Raw genomic sequence first — 27,108 nt, 5'->3', positions numbered from 1 at the left:
TCTATAATCTCCATGTAGAGCCCGTGTCCTCCCGTGTATTTGCCTCAGGTGGCCAGTAACACCGGACCCGCTCTGTGTCAGTCACGCTTGCTGCGCCACTCCCCTCTACGGACTGGATACCGCAGGGACTTCCATATGCAGTACTGCCCTTGGCCAGTCCATATGTGTAATATCCGCCTGGTACCTCCGTTATGCAGGATGTGGCTTCCTTAGCATTCCCCTACTTGGAAGACGCTTCCCGGTGTTATCAGTATCCACTGTACGGAACAGCAGTGGCTGCATCTCTGCCTAAACCCTGTCCTATATTCCATCCCAACTGGCGTGGGGGGACTTCCGCAGGGCACTGGAGAGGGTCAGCAATAGTGGTGTTTTTGCAGTGATCCCAATTGCTTCAGTCACTCTGACGTAACGTCGAACGCAACGTCCCGTCGCCACAGTTGCTGTACCACCACTGCACGGCCGAGGCACATTGTCATGGCTCCTCAGCGAAAAACTGATGTGCATCTGCGCGTGCTCTCCTTTTATACTCGCGCTGCAGGGCGGGGTGCGTGATGCAAAGCACGCACGCCAACTGTCATTGGCTTGTTTTGTTAACACTCGAAGGTGATTGGGCTCTCTGGCGAGATCCCAATTGCATCAGTCACTCTGACGTAACGTCTCCGTTCCCTCCTCCCTCCTATATTTAATATTTAACTGTTTCTCCTAAAAACAGATACATTTTTTTTTTTTTTTAAATCTCACATGCAAAATAGTTTCATTCTGTGCTCAATGTTTTAATGTACTGTATGTTAAGAATTGTCTCTATTACATATAGATTTGTGCCTATTTGTGTTTAAGGAGACTTAAATGAGACATAAATGTGAACTTACCTTCCTGAGCTATGAAAGAACAAACTCTGATCAATACTATTTTCCCATGGGAACTGCTAAGATGTACCATTACAGCCTAATGTAGAATTATCATGTTTAGTGCAGGCAGACCCAGCTGTTTCAGAGCTGTGGAAACATAAATGTCTGGGGATAACAGTAATTCTTATTTATCCCGTATGTGCAGCAGAAGTTCAGTTTGATTTTACATTTGTGTCTATAAAACATGCTAGCCAAAAAAAAGAAAAATAAAGAAAAAGAGATAAAAAATGAATTTTGTTTATTTCCAGTAAGACGGAACTGAATTTAACAGCAAATGTATTTTTATTTCATTTCATGCATTGTTAATTTAATTCTTCAGGCTCCAAGAACTGTTATCAAAGAACCAAGAACCTCTATCAGAAATGCTTTGCTTTTCAAGTAGACACTGCAATTAAAAAATTTGAAACATTTAATGTCCTTGACCAAATGGTTGAGGAAACAAGCAGCTTGTAACATAATTTCAAATTTTAACATGTTTAAGTTTATAATTTAAAAATGATAAGAGACTTGACACATGGGATAGTTCACCCAAAAATGAAAATTCTGTCATTAATTACTCACCCAGTGTTGCCAATTTAGCAATTTTGTAGCTAGATTTAGACTGTCAGCCAGTGGACAAATCTGAAGCAATATATAATTTCTTACATTTTTTTAAACAATGTCTTAAATATTTTAACTGTTTCTTGTTTGTGGGGGAGAAAAGAAAGTATTCATGTACTTATTTACTTAATTCTTTTACAGATCTATTCTTGTTTTACGTATTAAATAATCGTTCGTTGACAATCCTGTGCAAGTCATGCCAATGAAGCTCATTTGAACTGAATTGAATTGAATTGATTTGAATTGAGAGTGAAAGAGAGAGAGAGAGAGAGAGAGAGACTTATTTACCCAATGATATGGAAAACAATCACTCATAGTAAGTGTTTTATTTATGAAATGGATATCGTAAAATAAATAAATAGACATATTTGGTGGTTTAAATGCTTTAAATTGTTGAAATTATTATTGTTTCTAAATCATTTTTAATAGTTGATTATGCTTAAACTTCAAGTTAATTAAACTGAAAGCTAATTAATTAGGCTAATGTTAATTAATCATTTTGTGAGAGACAAAAATGTTTGCATGGTTTGTTGTCTATCATGGAGGGCTTAAATAAATAAATAAATAAATGTTTTTACATTCATTGTAAAAAAAATGTAAAAAAAAGTATGCAATAAATTTCATACATATAAAAAAGTTTTTTTTTTTTTTTTGTGACTGAGATTATTGTTTACAAGAAGAAGAAGCTATATGGCCAATAGATGTATTTCTCTGCACGTGTGTGTTGATGTGTAGTTCTTTGACGCCATGCCCACGTCACGATGACGCTGAGCTCTACCTTTGCCTTCACTCTCATCACACTGTCTGATCCTTTAGACACAACTTGAGAGGAGTCAGACTGGGCAGACCATTCATAAAACCACATCAACAACACAACAGCACATCAAGCTAGACTCACATCAGCCCACTTCTCCAGTTCATCCTCTTTGACTCACTGTGCACATTTATTCTTGCGGCTTTTCACTTATGTCCCGCAAATCCAGCGATGACTATAATCTGCGTAGTATGAGCAATCTGATGGGCGAGAGGAGGAAGCGAGCGTCGGATGATGGAGAGCGGAGTCTCATCAAAGCTCCGTCCAGCGCCAGCCTCAGCAGCGCCGGTCCCTCAGCAGCGTCCCCCGCGCCGGCGGACCTGGAGCGTGCGGCGCGCAAACAGTTCCAGCAGGATGTCACGCCGGGTTTCGTCTACGTCCTGGCCGTGTTCTCCGCTATCGGCGGTTTTCTGTTCGGCTATGACACCGGGGTGGTGTCCGGAGCGATGCTTTTGCTCAAGAGAGACATGAATGTAACTGCCCTGTGGCAGGAGCTGCTGGTGTCCGGGACTGTTGCCGCGGCGGCGGTGTCCGCGCTGCTCGGCGGGTATCTCAACGGACTGTTCGGGCGGCGGGTGTGCATCCTCACGGCCAGCTTCACCTTTGCCATTGGGGCGATAGTATTGGGATCTGCACCTAATAAGGAGGCTCTGCTGGTTGGACGGCTCACAGTGGGACTTGGGCTGGGTGAGTGAGACACACCTGACTGATGCTAATTCTATTCAGTGTTGACATCGGAAAAGTTACTATAGTAAACTTGAAGTCGTTTGGGGTCTTGCCCTATTGTATATATGTGTGTCTTTGAGCTTTAATTGATGTAAGCAATTTAAAAACAAAAGATACAAATAATTATACATCAAGCAGATTTATAGCTAAAATATTAAATATATATAAAATATACTGTAAAAAGTGTTATGTTAAAGAGTTCTTGCTACCTGATATTACCCTTCATTTTTGTTGATTTAACTTGACATATTTAGGTTGATTCAGTATTGTTAAATAACATTTTTTTGGTAACATGATTTGAATAAAACCAATAAAATTAGGCTACTGTAGATGTTACCATGGGAGGCATTTATTTTCAGTCAAGTAATGGGTAAAAAAGCGCAATTCAGATTTACCATAGTATATATAGCCCATATATATATATATATATATATACACATGTATATGTGTGTGTGTGTGTGTGTGTATGTATAGGCCTATGTAATCAGGTTAATTTAGTAATTTAGTATTAGAAACTAACATTTTAAACCATATGAAGCACTTTATAATGTTACTTTTTTAAATAGACTGCATATAAATGCAGATGCTGTTCTCCTTTTTATTATTATTATTATTTGAATATCTGCACCATTATTTTGAAAAAATGGGCAGTACTTTGATAGCTTTTGCCTTTCCCTCATTTCAAACTGTATCTTTTCAATGTTGGGCAATTTCAACCCAGTGGACTGTGGAGAAAAACACTGTTTTTTGTTTGTTTGTTTGTTTTTTGTTTTGTTTTGTAAATTTCATTTGGATAATTAATTTGGATAATTTTATTAAAAATGCATACTTAATCTATACTTATTTTAAAACGTCACATCTTATATTTTATCAAGGATGTTCTTGACCAAGACTTTCGTCTGCTTATTAAGTACAATAACTAACTAACTAAAAAAAAAAAATCTTTAGTAAGAGCAAAATTATTCTTTGCGGTGAAATTATGCCAAAGCTGCAGAATAGTTTAAATTTTTTAAACATTTATAAAATAATATTCATACAAATTGCTTATTGTAACATTTAGTCCAAGGATGAAGACTATGATGAAAATCAAACAAGGTTTATTAAATAAATCCAGCTGTGTGTAATACAGACAATACCAGACAACTGAAAGGTCAAACAGCATCAACTTAAATACAAGACAAATAAGGGCAGTAACGCTGAACACCTGAGTTGATTAAATGAATTACCATGACGCCTGATTGATGGCGGGAAAACTGAACAAAGGAAGACAGGAAACTACAGAAAACAAACTAAAAGTCCATGATAATGAAACTAACTAAACAGAACCGTGACACTTATATTTATATTTACTTCATTCTGTTTAGATTATTACTTGTCACGCCCTCATTGGCTTCTCCTTCTCCAGACACCCTCTGCTCCAATTCCTCGGACCAATGAAACTCGTTTGCACTCACACCTGTTCACAATTTACTAGTCAGCACACACATACACACACACACACGTTTGTTTTTGTGAATTGTGGGGGCATTCCATAGGCGTAATGGGTTTTATACTGTACAAACCGTATTTTCTATTGCCCTACACCTAAACCTACCCCTTTTAGGAAACTTTTTACATTTTCAACAAAAAAACAAACAAAAAAAAAACAAATTCTGTATGATTTATAAGCCTTTTGAAATATGGGGACATGGGGAAATGTCCTCATAAATCACCTTCTCCTTGTAATACTTATGTCATACCCATGTCATTATACAAATTTGTGTCCTCATATGTCACAAAAACATGCCATCCTCTCTTGGTCTGTTCTCATCAGAGATATTGTCGATTCCCTGCATTACTGTGATCTTCGTTGCTACTCTATTGGAGTTATTTCTGTTTGCTTTTCATCTTTGTGTTGTCTTGCTACCTTGTTGTAGTGACGTTTTATTGGATACCTTTGTTCTCTTGTCTGTTTGAAATAAAGTCTCAGCATTTGGGCTTCTTTCGAATTTCTTGTGTAATTGTCTTCAAGACAGAAGAGTAGACCAGCAGACCCAGCGGGACCCATCTCCATCCAGGAAACACCTAAGTGCTATGAGACAGTTTTTAGTTTTTAATCTATTTTATTGTATCTTTTAATTAGTCATTAGGTTAGTCCAGTGGTTCTTAATATTAATATAAAATCTCCCTTATCTGACACACTCAGTTCTGTTCATTGAGTTCTCTATTGACAAGCTGAAGATCTGAATTAGATGTGTTCAATTAGGTCTGATCGATTTTTAAAGGCAGCATAGATGTATCCTTCACTGCCTTTGATAGCTGAATGGATATCAGTCCTATGCGTTCCATTCTTTGACAGTTGAGCTAAAAAATAAAGACGCTTCTGAAAGTTGCAATTGGTGCTCAGTTTGTGATTTTGACCAACTTTTTCCACGACTATTATAGTAATTAAATATTTGCCTAATTTTCACCAAAGGTCACTCTATTTGTTGTAGATTATTAAATCATTACTCTGCCTCAGAAGTCTGTCTGAAATCAGTTTCTTGAAGTGCATTTGTGTGCAAATGCTGCCTGCAAAGTCATTGCCTGATAAGGCAGCAAGGCAACAAGTCAGCAGCCTAAACTTTCGGCTTTCTAAAGCAGCCCTTGATTAGCTGGTTTAGCTGTGTTGGAGTTGGAAACTAGGAAATCTGCAGAACATAAGCTTTCTTGTTCTTTTTTATTATTATTTAACTTTTTTGTCTTTTGAGTAACATTTTAATAAATGCAAACAGTCAGGTTATTTAATGTATGTACAATGTGGTTGATTTTCCTAAAGGATTGTAGACAGTCTTTTTAATTGCTTTGCTTAAAGGAACCCAAGTGAGTCATAGTGTAAGATCGCAGGCTTTGATAAAATTTCATGCAGCGTTTCATTGAAAATTCAGACCTATTTTTAACACAGGCAATTAGTACAGAGTCAGAAGGATACACATGATCTGATTGGGTGGTTAGACTGACAGAGCTCCAGTAGCTCAAGTGGTATTTCTCATTAATGTATGTTCGGAGTTTCTAAGAATCAGCTGAATATCCCGTGAGCATTTGGAAAGAGCAATTTGGCCTGATGCTTATTGTCTAGGATTACACACCGTCATTAGGGAAGATTGGTGTTTTCTCAATCCTTATATTATCTGGCTGACTAATGCCTTCTTGATTGCTCAAATCCAGAGATTCAGCATTTGACCCATTACACTCTGGACCATAATCCATATTTGCAATTTTAAAGATATTTTTCACTATTACTTTTAAAGCCAATCATCGTTTTTTGTGTAGTAGTCAATAACCATGTATACTTTCTTCAGGAAATATGAAAATGTAATGTTTTTTTTATAGTTTTTTTTTCTCATTTCAAGTCTATTTTCAAATTCTTTTTATGAATAAATTGTCTTGTAACTTTCTTGAAAGGTCACTGATCTGATAATTGACCACTGACTTCTGGTTTAAGCGTTTGAGCCCAATTACTTCCACACTGACCTTTACGAAAACACAAAACCAGCAGAGGGCAAAACCAGGATCAGTTAAACCATCAAAATAATGACCTTTTCCTCAGCCCATTATCTTTATTTAGCATAGTTAAGACAGCAAAATACAGCACACTGTATATATGGGTATACTGTATGTTCTTTCGTTATGTGAGTCAAGCCATTAATGCAGTGTTTGGAAACCCCATCTCAAGGGATTTGGGCAATTCCTCACCTTAATGTTCCTTCAAACCAGGCACAGAGCCTTGTGCTAATCACAGATGGTGTAAATTAACAGTTCAGTTGGTCTGGTGTGATCAGAGAAGAAGCTAAGCTCTTCTGGCAATCGTCTGCTGTCTCCATGACTCCAATATCCTTGTGGAGCAAAAGGCCATTAGAGCGATGGCCTCTCGCGTTGAGTGTCTGGGGTAGTCTGCTGAATGAAGTGGATGTGTTTTTCCTTTAAAACAATGTCTCTAATAATAGAGAACAGCTACAGCTTCAGTTGGGAGTCTCACACTAATGAGTCCGCTCACTAGTTTTGCAGCTGAAGAACAGTAAACCTAAGCAAAAGCAACTACAGTTTATTTAGCAGACATACACAAAACACCACAACAACATAGACAACCGCCACTTCCTCTGACTGACTGTTACGTCATTAGGACTGAGCTGCAGTATTGATATTGTGATGTACTCTACTCAGGAAATCTTATTTTGTATACTGATATCAGTGAATTGATACTTGCTAAGTATTCCCTAGCGATTTTAAGCAGATTTACTGATGGCCATTAATGTTGAAATATAACACTCAACACACAGTATCTCTCATGCAACATCAATATCCTTGTAAACTGCGATTCATTTGTTTGTGTTTTCGGAACATAAATATTGACTTTTCAAAACCTAGTGAGCTGCTTCACTGTCTATATATGCATCTACCTTCTGAAGTAGCTTCCTAAACAAGACAAAACCTCATAAGTGACTGTTCTACTTCAGCACAGAAACCTTGTTACCAGCAGCACAGTAATAACTCTCCCCAAGCTCACAGTTGATTATAGAGTTAGCTGCTAAGCTAGCCACATGCTCAAAAACAGATTCACATATCTCATGTAAATGGTTTATTTTAATGAGAACCATTTTTAGCGATAGTGTTTAGTATTGATCTAATTTGTTTGAAAACTGTTAGCCATCTTAGAAGAAACCTTTTGGAGATTGTCTTAAAGGGATACTCCACCCAAATCTTTTTCATTAATCACTTACTCCCATGTCGTTCCAAACCCGTAAAAGCTTCGCTCGTCTTTGGAACACAATTTAAGATATTTTAGATGAAAACCGGGAAGCTTGTGACTGTCCCATTGACTGCCAAGTAAATTACACTGTCAAGGTCCAGAAAAGTATGAAAGACATCGTCAGAATACTCCATCTGCCATCAGTGGTTCAACCGTAACGTTATGAAGCGACGAGAATACTTTTTGTATGGAAATAAAACAAAAATAACGACTTTATTCAAACGTCACCATAGCGTCATTTTGGAGAGTATCGCTGCACGTACAATGCGTACGCTCTTCTGTGTCAGCCGCGACACAAGGATACGTTTTCTACATGGATTTACGCTTTGATTTGAACGCTAAAAGCGCATCCCTATGTCAAGGCTGACACGGAAGAGCGTATGCATTTTGCGTGCAGCAATACTCTCCAAAATGGTGCTACTGTGACGTTACGGTGTCGAGTTGTTGAATGAAGTCGTTATTTTTGTTTTATTTCCGTACAAAACGTATTCTCACTTCATAACGTTACGGCTGAACCACTGATGGCAGATGGAGTATTATGACAATGTCTTTCATACTTTTCTGGACCTTGACAGTGTAATTTACTTGGCAGTCAATGGGACAGTCACAAGCCTCCTGGTTTTCATCTAAAATATCTTAAATTGTGTTCCGAAGACGAGCGAAGCTTTTACGGGTTTGGAACGACATGGGGGTAAGTGGTATCCCTTTAAGCCCGAGACACACTGCACGATTTCCGGCTGTCCCAGACGAAAGATTGGCATCATGAAACAATCGAGGAGATCACTGTGATCGTGGATTCTAATCGGTGCTCCTGTGTCGTACAGTGAGAGTGGTTCCGAGATGGCGGTTGTCACGGTCTTGCGACTAAAAATAGCCTACGATATGTTTCTGACAGTGTCAGAATTAAAGCATGATCATCGCACAGTGTGTTTGCTGCTACGACCCACCTTTACTGACCAGCCAATAAAAATGTGACACGAAATCAACGTGACATGGCGCTAAAACATAAAACTGCTTACCTCTTATCCTTCCTCTTTCTCTGCTTCCTCTTTTTTTCAGCAAACATAAAAACTACAACTGCCAAAGAGTGATTCATCATGCTCATTTGTTTACCACTAGCATATGCTGATGACGTTTTATTCTTCTATAGTAACGTGCATCGTAGTGTACGAGTCAATAGATCATCATCGTACAGTCTGCATGCACGTCGTACCCAAGTTTATTATATCCACGTTGCACAGTATGATCTGCAATGATCTTCTTATTGCTAAAACCATGCAGTGTGTAGAAGGTTTTGGCCTCAAATTATACATGTGATTCTGACTAAGAGTTTGGCTAAAATAGGCACCTACTAATGTATTTGGTTAAGTCCATAAAAATTGTCCTGGTTGTCCTGGCAAGTTACTGTATATGGCTGATTAATTGATGCAAAAATTGATAATATGATTCTGTAATGTGTGAATAGGAATAAAAGGAATAAATAAAAGTAGTTGGTATTTTATTGTGTTTTAGTGTTCATTTCATCTGGAAACTGAAGTGAAATGTATGTATAGGTACGTTTTTGGACAAAAATGTAGATAGAGGCACATTTTTCCAATAAACCTGGGATGGTTATAATGCATTCATAGACAGTTAGAAAGCAAAACAGCTCACTAGATTTTGGAACAGACCCTTCGAGACAACTGGGAGAGTTATGGTTTCATTGGATGGGTGAATGTTTTGGTGTTTTGTCTACGTATGAAAAATGAGGTGGCATGTTTTGAACATGTACAGACAGATATCATGCTCCACACAGACATCTTTGTCATTTTGAATGATCCTTCCATGTGACATGATAGTGGTTTTCGCACTTGTATAAATGAAGATTGCGTGTGAATGGCATTGTTGGATAACCTGCATCACTGAGGAGAATACATCCTTTGCTCATGTGAAGTCAGTGTCTTTCAAAACGTAAATGAAATTCCAATAACAGCTGTCGTCTCACGGTATTGATTAACCTCCTTGTGAGGCAAGCAGTGAGGCGTTCCCATGGCAACAGGTACGTTGTCTGCCGGGCAACGAGAGCGACAGTGAACCGGGGCTATTAATAGACTTTATAGCAAGCGGTTATGTCGTAGACCTTGTCAGATAAATGTGGGCATGGACTTTTTGTTTGCACTCCTGTGTAAATATCATGTGAACATTGGTCCCGACACACCACATTACAATTTCCTCCCCATCCCAATCTGTTGGAAGCAAATTCGCATTTTATGGTGTCCTTGTGATTCCAGAAATCACTTTGCTTGTTGAAAATTTGCATAATGTGACACATCTGTGATGCAATTGGTGGAAATGAGAAGAATGTGGCCTGGCTAGATCATCATAGTTCTCTTGAGAGCCATGTGATTGGCAGGGAACACTGGTACACAAAGCATATTCACTATGCATGTCACATATTATTGTGTGTAACCCTCTGACAAAGCCCACAAGATGAGGTCTTTTGTAGATCTGAGAGACAATGTCAGTGAGATAAAGCTTTCAGTGTTCGGGAAATTTATTATGTGGTGCATAAATACAGTACTAAATTTAGACTCAAGCATGCATATTTGCTCATTTACATAGAACATAAAACTTACTTTCATTAAAATCAAGAAGTTCATCATTGTCATCATGACCTATATGTTGTTCCAGATATGCATTATTATTAGTAGTAGTAGTATTGTGTGGAACAAAATGAGAATTGTTTAAGATTATACTGAATATAATGAAAGTGAATGGAGCTTGGACTGATTAAATACCAAAATATAGTGTAAAATCATATGGGATACTTCATGATTCTTTTATGAAATGTTTATGGTGTTTTTATGTCATTTTGGAGCCCTTGTCCCCATTAATTTACATTATGGAGAAGAGCAGATAGTACATTCTTATGTATTTCCCATTTTGTGTTCCACTGAAGAAAGAACGTTATACGGGTTTGGAACAAGAGGTTGAGTAAAGGGTAGAATTTTCATTTTTGAGTGACTTATTCCTTTAATGTACTTATGTGTCTTTTGACATTACGCTTTCTAACCAGAGTATAGTTTTGACTGCTATACATCTACCCTTTCAGGTATTGCGTCCATGACTGTTCCTGTGTACATTGCTGAAACCTCACCGCCTCACCTGAGAGGACGCCTGGTCACCATCAACACTCTGTTCATCACAGCAGGCCAATTCACAGCCAGCGTTATTGATGGGGCCTTCAGCTACATGCAGCATGAAGGCTGGAGGTATGACCATCAAATCAAGATTTTTTGGCAATATTTTTTTGAGTAGTCCAGTTGCAGAATTTGCGCTGAATAAAGAATTTTTCTTGTTGCTTTGGTGTGGTGTCAAATGTGGAAGTGTATATATATATATATATATATATACACACACATACATACAGGTGCTGGTCATATAATTAGAATATCATCAAAAAGTTGATTTATTTCACTAATTCCATTCAAAAAGTGAAACTTGTATATTATATTCATTCATTACACACATACTGATATATTTCAAATGTTTATTTCTTTTAATTTTGATGATTAGAGCTTACAGCTCATGGAAGTCAAAAATCAGTATCTCAAATTATTAGAATATTTACATTTGAGTTTGAATAAATGACCATCCCTACAGTATAAATTCTGGGTATCTCTTGTTCTTTGAAACCACAATAATGGGGAAGACTGCTGACTTGGCAATGATCCAGAAGACGAACATTGACACCCTCCACAAAGAGGGTAAGTCACAGAAGGTCATTACTGAAAGGTGTGGCTGTTTACAGAGTGCTGTATCAAAGCATATTAAATGCAAAGTTGACTGGAAGGAAGAATTTGGATAGGAAAAGGTGCACAAGCAACAGGGATGACTGCAAGCTTGAGAATACAGTCAAGCAAAGCCGATTCAAACACTTGGGAGAGCTTCACAAGGAGAGAACTGAAGCTGGAGTCAGTGCATCAAGAGTCACCACACTCAGACATCTTCAGGAAAAGGGCTACCAAGCCACTTCTGAACTAGAGACAACGTCAGAAGCATCTTAACTGGGCTGTGGAGAAAAAGAACTGGACTGTTGCTCAGTGGTCCAAAGTCCTCTTTTCAGATGAAAGTAAATTTTACATTTCATTTGGAAATCAAGGTCCCAGAGTCTGAAGGAAGAGTGGAGAGGCACAGAATCCATATTGCTTGAAGTCCAGTGTGAAGTTTCCACAGTCAGTGATGATTTGGGCTGCCATGTCAACTGCTGGTGTTGGTCCACTGTGTTTTCTGATGTCCACAGTCAACGCAGCCATCTACCAGGAAATTTTAGAGCACTTCATGCTTCCTTCTGCTGACAAGCTTTATGGAGATGCTGATTTCATTTTCCAGCAGGACTTGGCACCTGCCCACACTGCCAAAGGTACCAAAAGCTGGTTCAATGACCATAGTGTTACTGTGCTTGATTGGCCAGCAAACTCGCCTGACCTGAACCCCATAGAGAATCTGTGGGGTATTGTCAAGAGGAAGATGAGAGACACCAGACCCAACAATGCAGATGAGCTGAAGGCCAGTATCAGAGCAACCTGGGCTCTCATAACACCTGAGCAGTGCCACAGACTGATCGACTCCATGCCACGCCGCATTGCTGCAGTAATTCAGGCAAAAGGAGCCCCAACTAAGTATTGAGTGCTGTACATGCTCATAATTTTCATTTTCATACTTTTCAGTTGGCCAAGAATTCAAAAAATCCTTTCTTTGTATTGGTCTTAAGTAATATTCTAATATTTTGAGATACTGATTTTTGACTTTCATGAGCTGTAAGCTCTAATCACCAAAATTAAAAGAAATAAACATTTGAAATATATCAGTCTGTGTGTAATGAATGAATATAATATACAAGTTTCACTTTTTGAATGGAATTAGTGAAATAAATCAACTTTTTGATGATATTCTAATTATATGACCAGCACCTGTATATACCCTCCTCACTTTGTGTAGCTGTTGCTCTGGGAGCGAAAATGTTATAAAGATAATATCTACTTGATGGAAATGTTGCCATTTACTTTTATCTTCCCAAGCAGCAAAACCACAAATCAGTCTATGTAAATGAAAGGTTTACTGCTTAACCAATGAATGGCCATGACTACAACTCAATAATCCATAGCAAATAGTGATTTAAATATGATTTGTTTTATTTATATATTTTATTACAGGGTAAACGTACCTATTAAGCTCACCAAAATCTACATTGAGACATTTTTAGTGCACAAGATATTGGTTTCAGTACAAAAAGTTATGTTAAAATAAAATATTAATCTCTCACACAAAAATATTTAATTTTATTTTAAATGACAAAAGCATTTCAATTAAGATATACATCATATTCAAAAAGTCTGGCTGTGCTTAATGGGTACATTTTTGTACCCTTTAAGCACACCCCTGTTCCCATTAAGCTCACATCATGTTTTATTAAAAATTCTAGTTTATTTTAAGGAACATTTTTAAAGAATAATTGTAAAAAATATATATTTTTTGAAGGTACAAAGTCAATCACAAAAAAAAACAGAACACTAAAATCAAGCAACAAGGCATTCAAGTCGATCAGTTATTCATAGTGAAGTGTAATCTAAGCACATTGCAACATCTATACCAGTCCACATTCAGCTAAGTATTACATTCAAATATCAAATAAAACAAACCAATAAAACATGGGGATGAACATATAAACTAGCCTCATTATGAAACCTCTTTTTAAATGGATGTCAACTTATCTATAGTCACTTATGGCTGGAATACACACTACGTGATTTTTTCCCCGATTTTCCACAGATTTACAGTCTGGAGAAGTTGATGCTAGATGCCAAAGATCAGAGCCAGTCTGCAGATTTGAGTCGACTGATTCCATAGAAAATCAATTAACTTAACTTAAAGTGACAACCATCAGTTAACATTTAAAGTCTATTTATGAAGTAATTACATAGACGTTCAATATGGAAGAGCTTAAAGAGAGCACACTGACCTTAATTGGAGCAGCAACAATTTTTTATGTATTTCTTGTAATATTTATTAAAATGACAGGATTTTGCTAAATAAATAGTCTAGGTCATGTATTAAGTTCATACATATTTTAATATGAAAAACTATTATTAACAATATCTATGAAATTATACTTTTTCTTATTGATGTCACACTGAAGCTGGGTGATTTTCATAGTCGTGTACCCTTTAAGCTCACCTTAAAATAATATGAAATCTTTAAAAATTACAGTACTGTAAAATGACAGACCAGCAATAAACTGTCAATTTATAATACAATAGATGTAAAAGTACAAGCCAGTAATGCCTGTGAAGTAATATATTAGCGTAGCACACAATCTTATACAGCTAGTCAGCTAACTGTGTTCTGTAGCATCTGCGCTGTGTTGCTAAAACTGTCTTTTAGATCTAATGTAATTATTTCCCACATCCAAGTTCCAGGTTATAATATGCAAAAGTCTGAACATTAATCTTACAATAAGTAGTGAAACTTACCCAAAATAAAGGCTTAAACATCTAAAAAAAACCCCGCACATTTAAGGGGCTACTCTTTTGGTGAAGGATTTTAGACAGCTTTCAAAATGGCCGCCAGACAATGTGAACACATGGAGACCCATATCTCGGTGTGCAATGATCTGATTGACTTGAAATTACAGGAGGAATATAGTAACAAACACATCAATCGGTTAAGACATCAAATAGGATAATACATTATTTTTTGTTTTTATAATCTGATCTCAAAAATGGAAGTGTGCTTAATGGGTACATGAGCTTAATAGGTACGTTTACCCTAGTCATTAGGTTTAAGTTTTAGACTGTATGGCTAGGTTTAGTTTGAGCCAACTACAAGTTTTTATGATTTCGCTACCTTGTATGAGTTATTACGACTTTTTGTGCTGACTCATTATGATAGGTTGGCTTTACTGGCAGCTACTTCTGGTAAATCTGATCTGATATGTATATGTAAACTTCATTAAAACCCCATAAATTTACTTGAGAATCAAAGTAGAGATTGTAAAGAAAGTAGTAAACAAAGTGTATTTACATTGAAATCGGATCATAAATTTCAGAAATATATCATATATCAGAAATGTTTTCTTGTAATTCTCACTAAATTTAGTTTGATTTATGCAACCCCATTTTATAATCCATACAAGATGAGAGTGTGGAAAACAAGCAAACAAATTGTTTCAGTGGAAATAGAAAATTTGCACTGTAATCTTGTCAACTGAATAAAAAAATAATACAGATCATTTGATTATCTTTAACGTAATCAAATTCTGTTTATTTCTGGAAAAGATTCAGAATTGGGATCATTATAAAAACTTTTATTTAATTCATACCATTACAGTCTATACCATTTTACCATTAACATCATGTTTTGTTCAAATCAGTTGAAGACTCAAAAATAAACTAGCGACAAAGCGTAGGCACCAGCTGAGGATGTACAGCAGTACCGTTTCTAGGCATAGGCGAGCTAGGCGGTCGCCTAGGGCGCCACCAGCTGAAGGGGCGCCAATGAGTGGACGTACTGGCACTATATTTTAGCAGGGTTGTGATAAAGAGTGGCACGGTCACCCTGAAATATGACTGCCGCCCCCACTGGATCCCCAACATCATTGGGCTAGAGTACTGTCAATCTGGCGATGCCTGTATGCCATTGGATCAGAGAGCTCTGAATTACTGCCTGATTGATGCATGCTTGCATTTGGAGCACTCATCAACGCCATTAGATCAATGGGCTCTGTCAGAGTGCTTTGGCAAGGTAAAGCTTTTTTTTTTTTTGCCATGCAATAAAGCTAAGTTCAAAGGCCATTTTAAAATATTGGTACAGTACATAAAGTGCACAAAATCAGTATTTTGTTTAGGCAGTATTTGTGGCAGTTGATGAATCGTGTTGCGAGATTTGTCCAAAAGGTGTGCATTTTGCGCCAATGCATTGTTAAAGGATCAGCGTGTCATATAATATTCCCATATAAACTTTAACAGCCAATTAAAAAATATTGGTATAGTAAAATTCGCTAATTCACAAGATCAATACATCCTTTATTAAACCGCTTTGTCGAGTTTAATACATCCTTATGGAGGTGTCGAAATGCTGATCAATTCATTCACTTCTAACACAGCACTTAATGGGAGAAGAAGCGTCATACACATAGAGGGCAGAGTGTCACGTTATTTAAAGGGGAAGTTCACACGTTAATGAGTAGCAAAGGATTATTAAGTAGCTGCATTGATTACTTTTATGCCACTGATCAGGCTTTTATATGTAGTTTGGGGCAACAAAGGGTTTTATAGGTTTGACTGAAATAATAATGCAATAACTGACACTTTAAATCAATGTTTCAAGCAACAACAACATAACAATTGAACAAAAAACAGATAAAGGCAAAAAGTAGGCATTGATAGTATCTAAACATGTATCCAAATCCAAATGTAATAAAATTAGTTTATGTGTGATTTATGTGTAAATTATGTGCAATGTCTTAGCTACTAGGGATTATTACATAGGGCTATACAGGCATCTAGTGGCAACACAATGAAATTACAGATAATAAATTGTGCAAAATGTTTATCTTAAGTCAATTTACAAATAATGCATTCAGATTTGTGGAACTCAATCTCCATAAATCAGTGTCGTTACTATGACACCCAATTTGAATGTAACAAGAAACTGGTGTCTAAAAGAATATATATATATATATAATAAATAAATAAATATATATAATTTTGGGTGGGGGTTGGGCGCCAATAGGGATTTCGCCCAGGGCGTCAAATTGGCTAGAAACGGCCCTGATGTACAGTATATGTATTCTTCGGTTTCAGTTTCAGTTTCAAATTTATTCCAGGAGTACTTGGCCTCTCGGCCCATAGTTCCACAAAATCATAATGACATGGCAGATAATCTTTTCTTCATTCCATGATATACATAAAATGCCAATCTCCATGCATACCCCGCATCACAAACACTTGACACATGAATACAAACATCACCAACAAGATCACTGAAGTATTTCTTACGCAAATCCTCATACAAGGAGCAATCATACAAAAAATGCTTCTCATCTTCTATCCCAGAAATATTTCATGTTAACTTACAGTAACTACAGATTCTCTCTGCTATTGGTGTATTACTCTATTCACCTGTTTCTATAGCAAGATGATGACTTGAACATCTAAAAAGGAACAATGATCGTGCCAATTGCATGTTATACGCAGATGCAATGTAGCTCTCTTGTATCAAAGAAGACTTGCATTGTGAATATATATTTAACTTATTATTTTCCAAAACTGATGTATACCATGCCTCATGTGCTTTTTCTTTCCGTCGTTGGAATAGCTGTAAATCTTATATCACCTGCACTTTGAGCCTCCCAGGCACTAGAAAAATCATAAAAGTACAGCAGAACTCTAATACAAGTAACCCATGTTCCCTTTCGATATTCCACTCGTACTGCATCTGTAAGACGCTGTATGGGGAAAAACTCCTTTTTTCCTCTTTAAGTGAAGCCTTTTCAATCACGCAGTGAAACTGTACGTCCATTGGTTCGTGCAGTGCTATAAAATCGAACCAATGGCTCGGCGGCGGTGCTGAGCGAGCCTATGGCTATGCAGCCCGCCATAGCCTGCCAAAATGGGCGGGGCCTCTGGCTATATAAGCTCACAGCTAGCAGTTCCCGGTCTATCCCCTGCCGCCATCCGGCGACTATCTAAAAGAGCCTCACAAAAGACCAAATACTAAAAGAGCCGCGGTGTTGTTTCAAATGCCGCGCCGTCATTGTAAGACGTGCAGGACTCCTCTGCACGCTGATGACGGTCACGCTGAGTGTGTGTCATGCTTGGGGAAATCCCACGCTGACGCTGCACTCAGCGGGACTGACTGCTCTCATTGCGAGTTTCAGTCTCGCCTCTCTGCGCTCGCGGATAGCTTTCTTTTCAGAAAGTGACTCTGCCCCTCGTGCCCTCCCGTCCTCTTCCTCCCAGGGACCTGTAAGGAAGAAACATTCGAGGATTGTTTGGGGCAGAGGATTCGAGTGGCCGGAGATGAGCGAGCTGCAGAGAGAGGATTCGGCGGTCCTCTTCACTCAACCTGATCAGCGTCCCTCTGAGGCTCAAAAATAAACTAGCGACAAAGCGTAGGCACCAGCTGAGGATGTACAGCAGTACCGTTTCTAGGCATAGGCGAGCTAGGCGGTCGCCTAGGGCGCCACCAGCTGAAGGGCGCCAATGAGTGGACGTACTGGCACTATATTTTAGCAGGGTTGTGATAAAGAGTGGCACGGTCACCCTGAAATATGACTGCCGCCCCACTGGATCCCCAACATCATTGGGCTAGAGTACTGTCAATCTGGCGATGCCTGTATGCCATTGGATCAGAGAGCTCTGAATTACTGCCTGATTGATGCATGCTTGCATTTGGAGCACTCATCAACGCCATTAGATCAATGGGCTCTGTCAGAGTGCTTTGGCAAGGTAAAGCTTTTTTTTTTTTTTTGCCATGCAATAAAGCTAAGTTCAAAGGCCAATTTAAAATATTGGTACAGTAAATAAAGTGCACAAAATCAGTATTTTGTTTAGGCAGTATTTGTGGCAGTTGATGAATCGTGTTGCGAGATTTGTCCAAAAGGTGTGCATTTTTGCGCCAATGCATTGTTAAAGGATCAGCGTGTCATATAATATTCCCATATAAACTTTAACAGCCAATTAAAAAATATTGGTATAGTAAAATTCGCTAATTCACAAGATCAATACATCCTTTATTAAACCGCTTTGTCGAGTTTAATACATCCTTATGGAGGTGTCGAAATGCTGATCAATTCATTCACTTCTAACACAGCACTTAATGGGAGAAGAAGCGTCATACACATAGAGGGCAGAGTGTCACGTTATTTAAAGGGGAAGTTCACACGTTAATGAGTAGCAAAGGATTATTAAGTAGCTGCATTGATTACTTTTATGCCACTGATCAGGCTTTTATATGTAGTTTGGGGCAACAAAGGGTTTTATAGGTTTGACTGAAATAATAATGCAATAACTGACACTTTAAATCAATGTTTCAAGCAACAACAACATAACAATTGAACAAAAAACAGATAAAGGCAAAAAGTAGGCATTGATAGTATCTAAACATGTATCCAAATCCAAATGTAATAAAATTAATTTATGTGTGATTTATGTGTAAATTATGTGCAATGTCTTAGCTACTAGGGATTGTTACATAGGGCTATACAGGCATCTAGTGGCAACACAATGATATTACAGATAATAAATTGTGCAAAATGTTTATCTTAAGTCAATTTACAAATAATGCATTCAGATTTGTGGAACTCAATCTCCACAAATCAGTGTCGTTACTATGACACCCAATTTGAATGTAACAAGAAACTGGTGTCTAAAAGAATATATATATATATATATATATATATATATATATATATATATAATAAATAAATAAATATATATAATTTTGGGTGGGGGTTGGGCGCCAATAGGGATTTCACCAGGGTGTCAAATTGGCTAGAAACGGCCCTGATGTACAGTATATGTATTCTTCGGTTTCAGTTTCAGTTTCAAATTTATTCAGGAGTACTTGGCCTCTCGGCCCATAGTTCCACAAAATCATAATGACATGGCAGATAATCTTTTCTTCATTCCATGATATACATAAAATGCCAATCTCCATGCATACCCGCATCACAAACACTTGACACATGAATACAAACATCACCAACAAGATCACTGAAGTATTTCTTACGCAAATCCTCATACAAGGAGCAATCATACAAAAAATGCTTCTCATCTTCTATCCCAGAAATATTTCATGTTAACTTACAGTAACTACAGATTCTCTCTGCTATTGGTGTATTACTCTATTCACCTGTTTCTATAGCAAGATGATGACTTGAACATCTAAAAAGGAACAATGATCGTGCCAATTGCATGTTATACACAGACGCAATGTAGCTCTCTTGTATCAAAGAAGACTTGCATTGTGAATATATATTTAACTTATTATTTTCCTAAACTGATGTATACCATGCCTCATGTGCTTTTTCTTTCAGTCGTTGGAATAGCTGTAAATCTTATATCACCTGCACTTTGAGCCTCCCAGGCACTAGAAAAATCATAAAAGTACAGCAGAACTCTAATACAAGTAACCCATGTTCCCTTTCGATATTCCACTCGTACTGCATCTGTAAGACGCTGTATGGGGAAAAACTCCTTTTTTCCTCTTTAACTGAAGCCTTTTCAATCACGCAGTGAAACTGTACGTCCATTGGTTCGTGCAGTGCTATAAAATCGAACCAATGGCTCGGCGGCGGTGCTGAGCGAGCCTATGGCTATGCAGCCCGCCATAGCCTGCCAAAATGGGCGGGGCCTCTGGCTATATAAGCTCACAGCTAGCAGTTCCCGGTCTATCCCCTGCCGCCATCCGGCGACTATCTAAAAGAGCCTCACAAAAGACCAAATACTAAAAGAGCCGCGGTGTTGTTTCAAATGCCGCGCCGTCATTGTAAGTCGTGCAGGACTCCTCTGCACGCTGATGACGGTCACGCTGAGTGTGTGTCATGCTTGGGGAAATCCCACGCTGACGCTGCACTCAACCTGATCAGCGTCCCTCTGAGGCTGCGAGCGACATGATCTTGTTCGGTGGGAGTGACGACGAAATGGATGACAGCCTTTTTCTGGCGGCTTCAGACGCGGAGGAGTTATTGGGTTCGGTGACTGACCCTGCCCTCTTGCGGAGCGGTTTACGAAGGCTCAGAAGTCGTCTCAAGCGATGCGACACTTCCTCCCGAAACACTCCAGTTCTTCTGCTGCTTCTAGTCGCCCCAAGCCAACGCCGGCCACTCCTGAACCCCAAACTAAGGATCAGCAGGATAGAGGGCGTTCTCACTCGGCAAGATGCCACCCCTTCCCGAAGTGCCAATGACCCTGGCCCAAGATCGCCTTGGATCAAGCGCCTCAGAAGTCCTCCTGATCATCCAGGCAGAAAGAGGAGGGGCCCGAGTCTCGCTACCGCCGGACCACCCCGCAAACAGCCTCTAATGTGCCTCTCGTCACCCTGCTCAGTGCTGGGAACAGAGGGAAGTGTGTTATTGGTTCCCCACTGGCCCGCTCTAGCGCCCGGGCGTCCGACCGCTGTGACAAAATAAAACACATACATTTTCAAAAAGAGAGCAAATATCCTCTTCTGCCTACCATAAGCGTCCTGCCCTTATGCAACCAGTCTTTAGAGCCTATTAAACCTCTTGCCACGTGTGTCAGAGTGGGTAATGGCTACAATAAGACGAGGTTATTCATTCAGATGGAAATCCGCATACTCAACTACCTCGACGACTGGCTCATTCTGGCCCAGTCAGAGACAGTTTCAACGTCGCACAAGACCCTCCTCCTCAGCCACTTAGATTGCTTGGGGCTCAGGGTCAACTTTGCCAAGAGCATACTGTCACCCAGCCAACAAGTGTTGTTCCTGGGAACAGTTATCTACAGTGTAACAAGGTTCAAAATAAGATGGAGGACGAGGAAGGCAGGTGTGGCGAGAAAACCAGTTTATTGGTCAAAATAATATTTTAACAGAACACAAATGCCGTCGGACTCTCTGCCTCGACCAACTGTTCAGCACATCCGACACAGAGCTCCAGCTCTGTGGTGTTCACTCTCTCTCTCTCCCTCTCTCAGGTTGGCGAGGCACTTTTCACCCGTCTCTCCCCCAATCATTGGAATTAGATACAGGTGTTAATCATCATTCACTTGACCTCCTTGTTACCGCTCGTCTCTGCGCGTGCTCTCCCGTTGCAGCGTTTCGCCTTCTCACGCCCCCCTCGCCCCCCTCGCCACATACCCCCACCGCCTGACTCAGGCCGGGGAGCCATCCGGCCTGCAGCCCCCATTTCTAGAGAGGAAGTCGGCCACAGCCATCTGCACCCCCGGCCTGTGGACCACCTTGAACTTAAAGGCTGTAAAGCTAGATACCAACGGGTGATCCGCGCATTGGTATCCTTCATACGGTTGAGCCACTGGAGGCGCGTGGTCCGAACAGAGGGTAAATTCCCATCCCAGGAGGTAAACGGAGGGTGAGGACGGCCCACCGAATGGCCAAGCACTCTTTCTCAACGGTGCTGTATCTGGTCTCCCTCTTTGAGAGCTTCCGACTCAGATACAGCACCGGCCGCTCCTCTCCTGTGACCACCTGGGACAGGACCGCACCCAGCCCCCTGTCCGACTCGTCCGTCTGCAACAAGAAGGGGAGAGCAAAGTTAGGAGAGTGTAAGAGCGGCCCGCCGCACAGGGCCGCCTTTACCTTGGTTAGGGCCTGTTGGCACAGCTCCGTCCACTGGACCGGATCTGGGGCTTCCTTTTTAGTGAGATCAGTCAGCAGGCTGGTGAGCTCCGAATAATTAGGAATAAACCTTCTATAATATCCCGCCAGCACCAGGAACTGTCTCACCTCCTTTTTGGTCTTGGGACTCGGGCAGGCCGCAATCGCCGCCGTCTTATCAATTTGGGGACGCACCTGCCCATGTCCCAAGTGGAAGTCCAGATACCGTACCTCCACCCGCCCAATTGCACACTTCCGCGGGTTCGCCGTGAGTCCAGCCACCCTCAGCGATCTCAGGACAGCGCGCAGATGTTCCATATGCCGCTGCCAATCATTACTGTGTATAATGATGTCATCGAGATAGGCAGCGGCGTAGGCGCTATGTGGCGGAGGATTCTGTCCATGACTCGCTGAAAGGTGGCGGGAGCCCCAAACAAGCCGAACGGAAGCGTAATAAATTGGTGTAACCCGAACGGCGTGGTGAAGGCTGTTTTTTCCTTGGATAAGGGCGATAAGGGGATCTGCCAATACCCTTTTGTTAAATCCAGTGTCGAATAAAGCCTGTTCGGGCCAGCTGTGGAGGGCTTTGCGGAGCGGTTTACGAAGGCTCAGAAGTCGTCTCAAGCGATGCGACACTTCCTCCTGAAACACTCCAGTTCTTCTGCTGCTTCTAGTCGCCCCAAGCCAACGCCGGCCACTCCTGAACCCCAAACTAAGGATCAGCAGGATAGAGGGCGTTCTCACTCGGCAAGATGCCACCCCTTCCCGAAGTGCCAATGACCCTGGCCCAAGATCGCCTTGGATCCGGCGCCTCAGAAGTCCTCCTGATCATCCAGGCAGAAAGAGGAGGGGCCCGAGTCTCGCTACCGCCGGACCACCCCGCAAACAGCCTCTAATGTGCCTCTCGTCACCCTGCTCAGTGCTGGGAACAGAGGGAAGTGTGTTATTGGTTCCCCACTGGCCTGCTCTAGCGCCCGGGCGTCCGACCGCTGTGACAAAATAAAACACATACATTTTCAAAAAGAGAGCAAATATCCTCTTCTGCCTACCATAAGCGTCCTGCCCTTATGCAACCAGTCTTTAGAGCCTATTAAACCTCTTGCCACGTGTGTCAGAGTGGGTAATGGCTACGATAAGATGAGGTTATTCACTCAGATGGAAATCCGCATCCTCAACTACCTCGACGACTGGCTCATTCTGGCCCAGTCAGAGACAGTTTCAATGTCGCACAAGACCCTCCTCCTCAGCCACTTAGATTGCTTGGGGCTCAGGGTCAACTTTGCCAAGAGCATACTGTCACCCAGCCAACAAGTGTTGTTCCTGGGAACAGTTATCTACAGTGTAACAAGGTTCAAAATAAGATGGAGGACGAGGAAGGCAGGTGTGGCGAGAAAACCAGTTTATTGGTCAAAATAATATTTTAACAGAACACAAATGCCGTCGGACTCTCTGCCTCGACCAACTGTTCAGCACATCCGACACAGAGCTCCAGCTCTGTGATGTTCACTCTCTCTCTCTCCCTCTCTCAGGTTGGCGAGGCACTTTTCACCCGTCTCTCCCCCAATCATTGGAATTAGATACAGGTGTTAATCATCATTCACTTGACCTCCTTGTTACCGCTCGTCTCTGCGTGTGCTCTCCCTTTGCAGCGTTTCGCCTTCTCACGCCCCCCTCGCCACATACCCCCACCGCCTGACTCAGGCCGGGGAGCCATCCGGCCTGCAGCCCCCATTTCTAGAGAGGAAGTCGGCCACAGCCATCTGCACCCCCGGCCTGTGGACCACCTTGAACTTAAAAGGCTGTAAAGCTAGATACCAACGGGTGATCCGCGCATTGGTATCCTTCATACGGTTGAGCCACTGGAGGGGCGCGTGGTCCGAACAGAGGGTAAATTCCCATCCCAGGAGGTAAACGGAGGGTGAGGACGGCCCACCGAATGGCCAAGCACTCTTTCTCAACGGTGCTGTATCTGGTCTCCGTCTTTGAGAGCTTCCGACTCAGATACAGCACCGGCCGCTCCTCTCCTGTGACCACCTGGGACAGGACCGCACCCAGCCCCCTGTCCGACTCGTCCGTCTGCAACAAGAAGGGGAGAGCAAAGTTAGGAGAGTGTAAGAGCGGCCCGCCGCAGAGCCTTTACCTTGGTTAGGGCCTGTTGGCACAGCTCCGTCCACTGGACCGGATCTGGGGCTTCCTTTTTAGTGAGATCAGTCAGCAGGCTGGTGAGCTCCGAATAATTAGGAATAAACCTTCTATAATATCCCGCCAGCACCAGGAACTGTCTCACCTCCTTTTTGGTCTTGGGACTCGGGCAGGCCGCAATCGCCGCCGTCTTATCAATTTGGGGACGCACCTGCCCATGTCGAATAAAAGCGAGCCGAACCTAACCGATCAAGCAGCTAGTCAATTTGGGGCATTGGATAAGCGTCGAATTTCGACACTGCATTCACCTTTCTATAATCGACACAGAACCGGACTGAGCCGTCCGTTTTAGGTACTAAAACTATCGGGCTTGCCCAATCGCTGTGCGACTCTTCTATTACCCCCAAGTCTAGCATGGCCTTTAATTCCTCCTGAACCACTTTTTTTTTGTGTTCAGGTAAACGGCTGCAGGCCACTTCCCCGGGGAGCATTTCGATATGGTGCTGTATGAGGTCGGTGCGACCGGGCAGGGGTGAAAACACATCAGCAAAATCTGCTTGCAACCTGGCTACATCCTTGAGTTGCAGCGGCGAGAGGTGATCTCCCCCAGGAACTAGAGCAACCGGATTGATTTTGACTGTTGCTTCTGGCCCGAGATCTTCATCTGCCGAAACGGCCGCTGCCAACTCAACCGATGCCACCTCATTCCAGCGTTTTAAGAGATTGAGATGGTAAATTTGACATGAATCACCCCTGTCCGTTCGTCTTACCTCATAATCGAGATCCCCAACTCGCCATGTAACCACAAAAGGTCCTTGCCACTTGGCCAGTAATTTGGAGCTAGACGTTGGAAGCAATACAAGCACCTTATCTCCCGGTGCAAATCGACGCTCTCGCGCACCCCTGTTATACAGCCGACTTTGTTTGTCCTGGGCCTGGAGCAAATTCTCCCTAGAGAGCCGCCCCAACGTGTGGAGTTTTGCTCGGAGGTCCAGGACATACTGAATTTCACTACGGCTGTTTGAAGGCCCCTCCTCCCAAGCCTCTCTAATGATGTCAAGCACCCCTCGGGGCTGACGACCATAGAGAAGCTCGAATGGGGAAAACCCAGTGGAGGCTTGCGGGACCTCCCGCACCGCGAACAACAGGGGCTCTAGCCACTTATCCCAATTTTTGGCGTCTTTATAAACTTACGAACCATGGATTTCAACGTGCGATTAAATCGTTCCACCAAGCTGTCCGTTTGTGGGTGATAGACGCTGGTGCGAATCGATTTAATGCCCAACATTTCATATAGTTCGTTTAGCACGCGTGACATAAACGCCGTGCCCTGGTCAGTGAGAATCTCTTTCGGAATTCCCACTTGGGAGATAATTCGAAACAGCGCGTCCGCCACACTCTTTGCTGATATGGTGCGTAACGCCACTGCTTCCGGATATCGAGTTGCATAATCCACCAGAACTAATGCAAACCGATGTCCGCGTGCCGAGCGTTCTAATGGCCCGATGAGATCCATACCAATTCTCTTGAAGGGGGCCTCTACGAGGGGTAATGGGCGCAATGGCGCTTTTGAGGGGGCCGGCGGATTAACCAGCTGACATTCACGGCACGCCGCACACCACTGGCGGACGTTTTCGTGAATGCCCGGCCAAAAGAATCGGGCCATGAGTCGCTCGCGTGTCTTTACTTCCCCCAAGTGGCCTGCCATGGAACTACAATGAGCCGCCTGGAAAAGCATTTCCCTGTGGCTTTTTGGGACTAACAACTGGGATGTATTTCCTTTTACCCGGGCATCTTGGGTCACCCGATACAACCTATCTCTTATAAGGGAAAAATAGGGGTAGGAGAGCGGCTGATCAGGCTGGAGAAGCTGTCCATCGATGGAGCGGACCCGGTCATACGCGTTTTTGAGCGTCTCATCACGTGACTACTCCAGAGGAAAGTCATCCAGCTCAGGGGGAGTTAGCTCTCCCCTAGCTCTCGGTTCCTCTGAGCCAGTCGGTGAAGGTCCCGAAACCGCATCTCCAGTCTGGGCCACCGCCTCTCGGTCCCCCCGCCCTGTCTCCCAAGACGCATCCGCAAACCAAATCCCCAATAACTGAGCAAAAGCTGGCCAATCGGTCCCCAAAATCAGCGGATGCTTAAGGTGGGAATTAACCGCCACCTTCATTCTATGCTTTTTCCCCCGAAATTGAATAGTAACAGTCACTAACGGGTAGTTCACCACATCCCCGTGCACACACCTCACCTTAACCTTGCGGCTCATATCCAATGCCCTTTGTTGCATCAGGCTTTGATGAATGGAGGTTGGTATATACCCCCCTTAATACTCACAGGTATCTGGTACTGCCCGGCTTGATCGGGGGCAGCCCTTGGGGAGTCGGGGACCCGGATCAACATTCCCATCTCCATCACCGGACACCGGTCCTGAAAATGACCCGGGTCCCCGCATCTCCATCAGACCGGCCCAGGCCTTCCTGCCGCCCCAGGGATTGGCAGAGAGAGGAGAAATGGGGTGAAGTAGCGGCGGCTCCCGCGCTCTCCGCACCACCCCCGGAACTCGAGGGGGCACCTTGCTGCACGACCTGGGATCAGGAATAGGGGGAGAGAGAGCAGGAAGAAAAGGAGGGGGAAGAGAGAGAGAGATGTTACGAAGGGGCTCGCCGACCCTGGGGCACGCCACTAGGTGGTCCTCAGCCAGCTGTATGGCCTGCGTCAGCGACGTCGGGCGATGGCACTGGACCCACCCGAGCGATGAACTGCTCCAGCACCACCAGATCAACCACTTCCTCGACGTCGCGGTCTTCGGC

General features: G+C 42.0%; 1 protein-coding gene across 1 annotated transcript in view; it reads left to right on the top strand.

Moving 5' to 3' along the window:
- The first annotated feature begins 2,319 nt into the window (after positions 1 to 2,319).
- Positions 2,320 to 27,108, top strand: part of LOC131539099 (proton myo-inositol cotransporter-like) — a 99,529-nt gene continuing 74,740 nt past the window's right edge. The window contains exons 1-2 of the mRNA XM_058773422.1: positions 2,320 to 3,009; positions 10,908 to 11,067. Coding sequence (XP_058629405.1) covers positions 2,475 to 3,009; positions 10,908 to 11,067 — 695 coding nt within the window. The 5' untranslated portion in view covers positions 2,320 to 2,474. The remainder of the gene's footprint in view (positions 3,010 to 10,907; positions 11,068 to 27,108) is intronic.

The sequence above is a fragment of the Onychostoma macrolepis genome, chromosome 04 (assembly GCF_012432095.1).
Source record: "Onychostoma macrolepis isolate SWU-2019 chromosome 04, ASM1243209v1, whole genome shotgun sequence".
NCBI lineage: Eukaryota > Metazoa > Chordata > Actinopteri > Cypriniformes > Cyprinidae > Onychostoma > Onychostoma macrolepis.
Note: the sequence above shows the minus strand (reverse complement) of the source record. Positions and strands in the feature narration are given on the sequence as shown.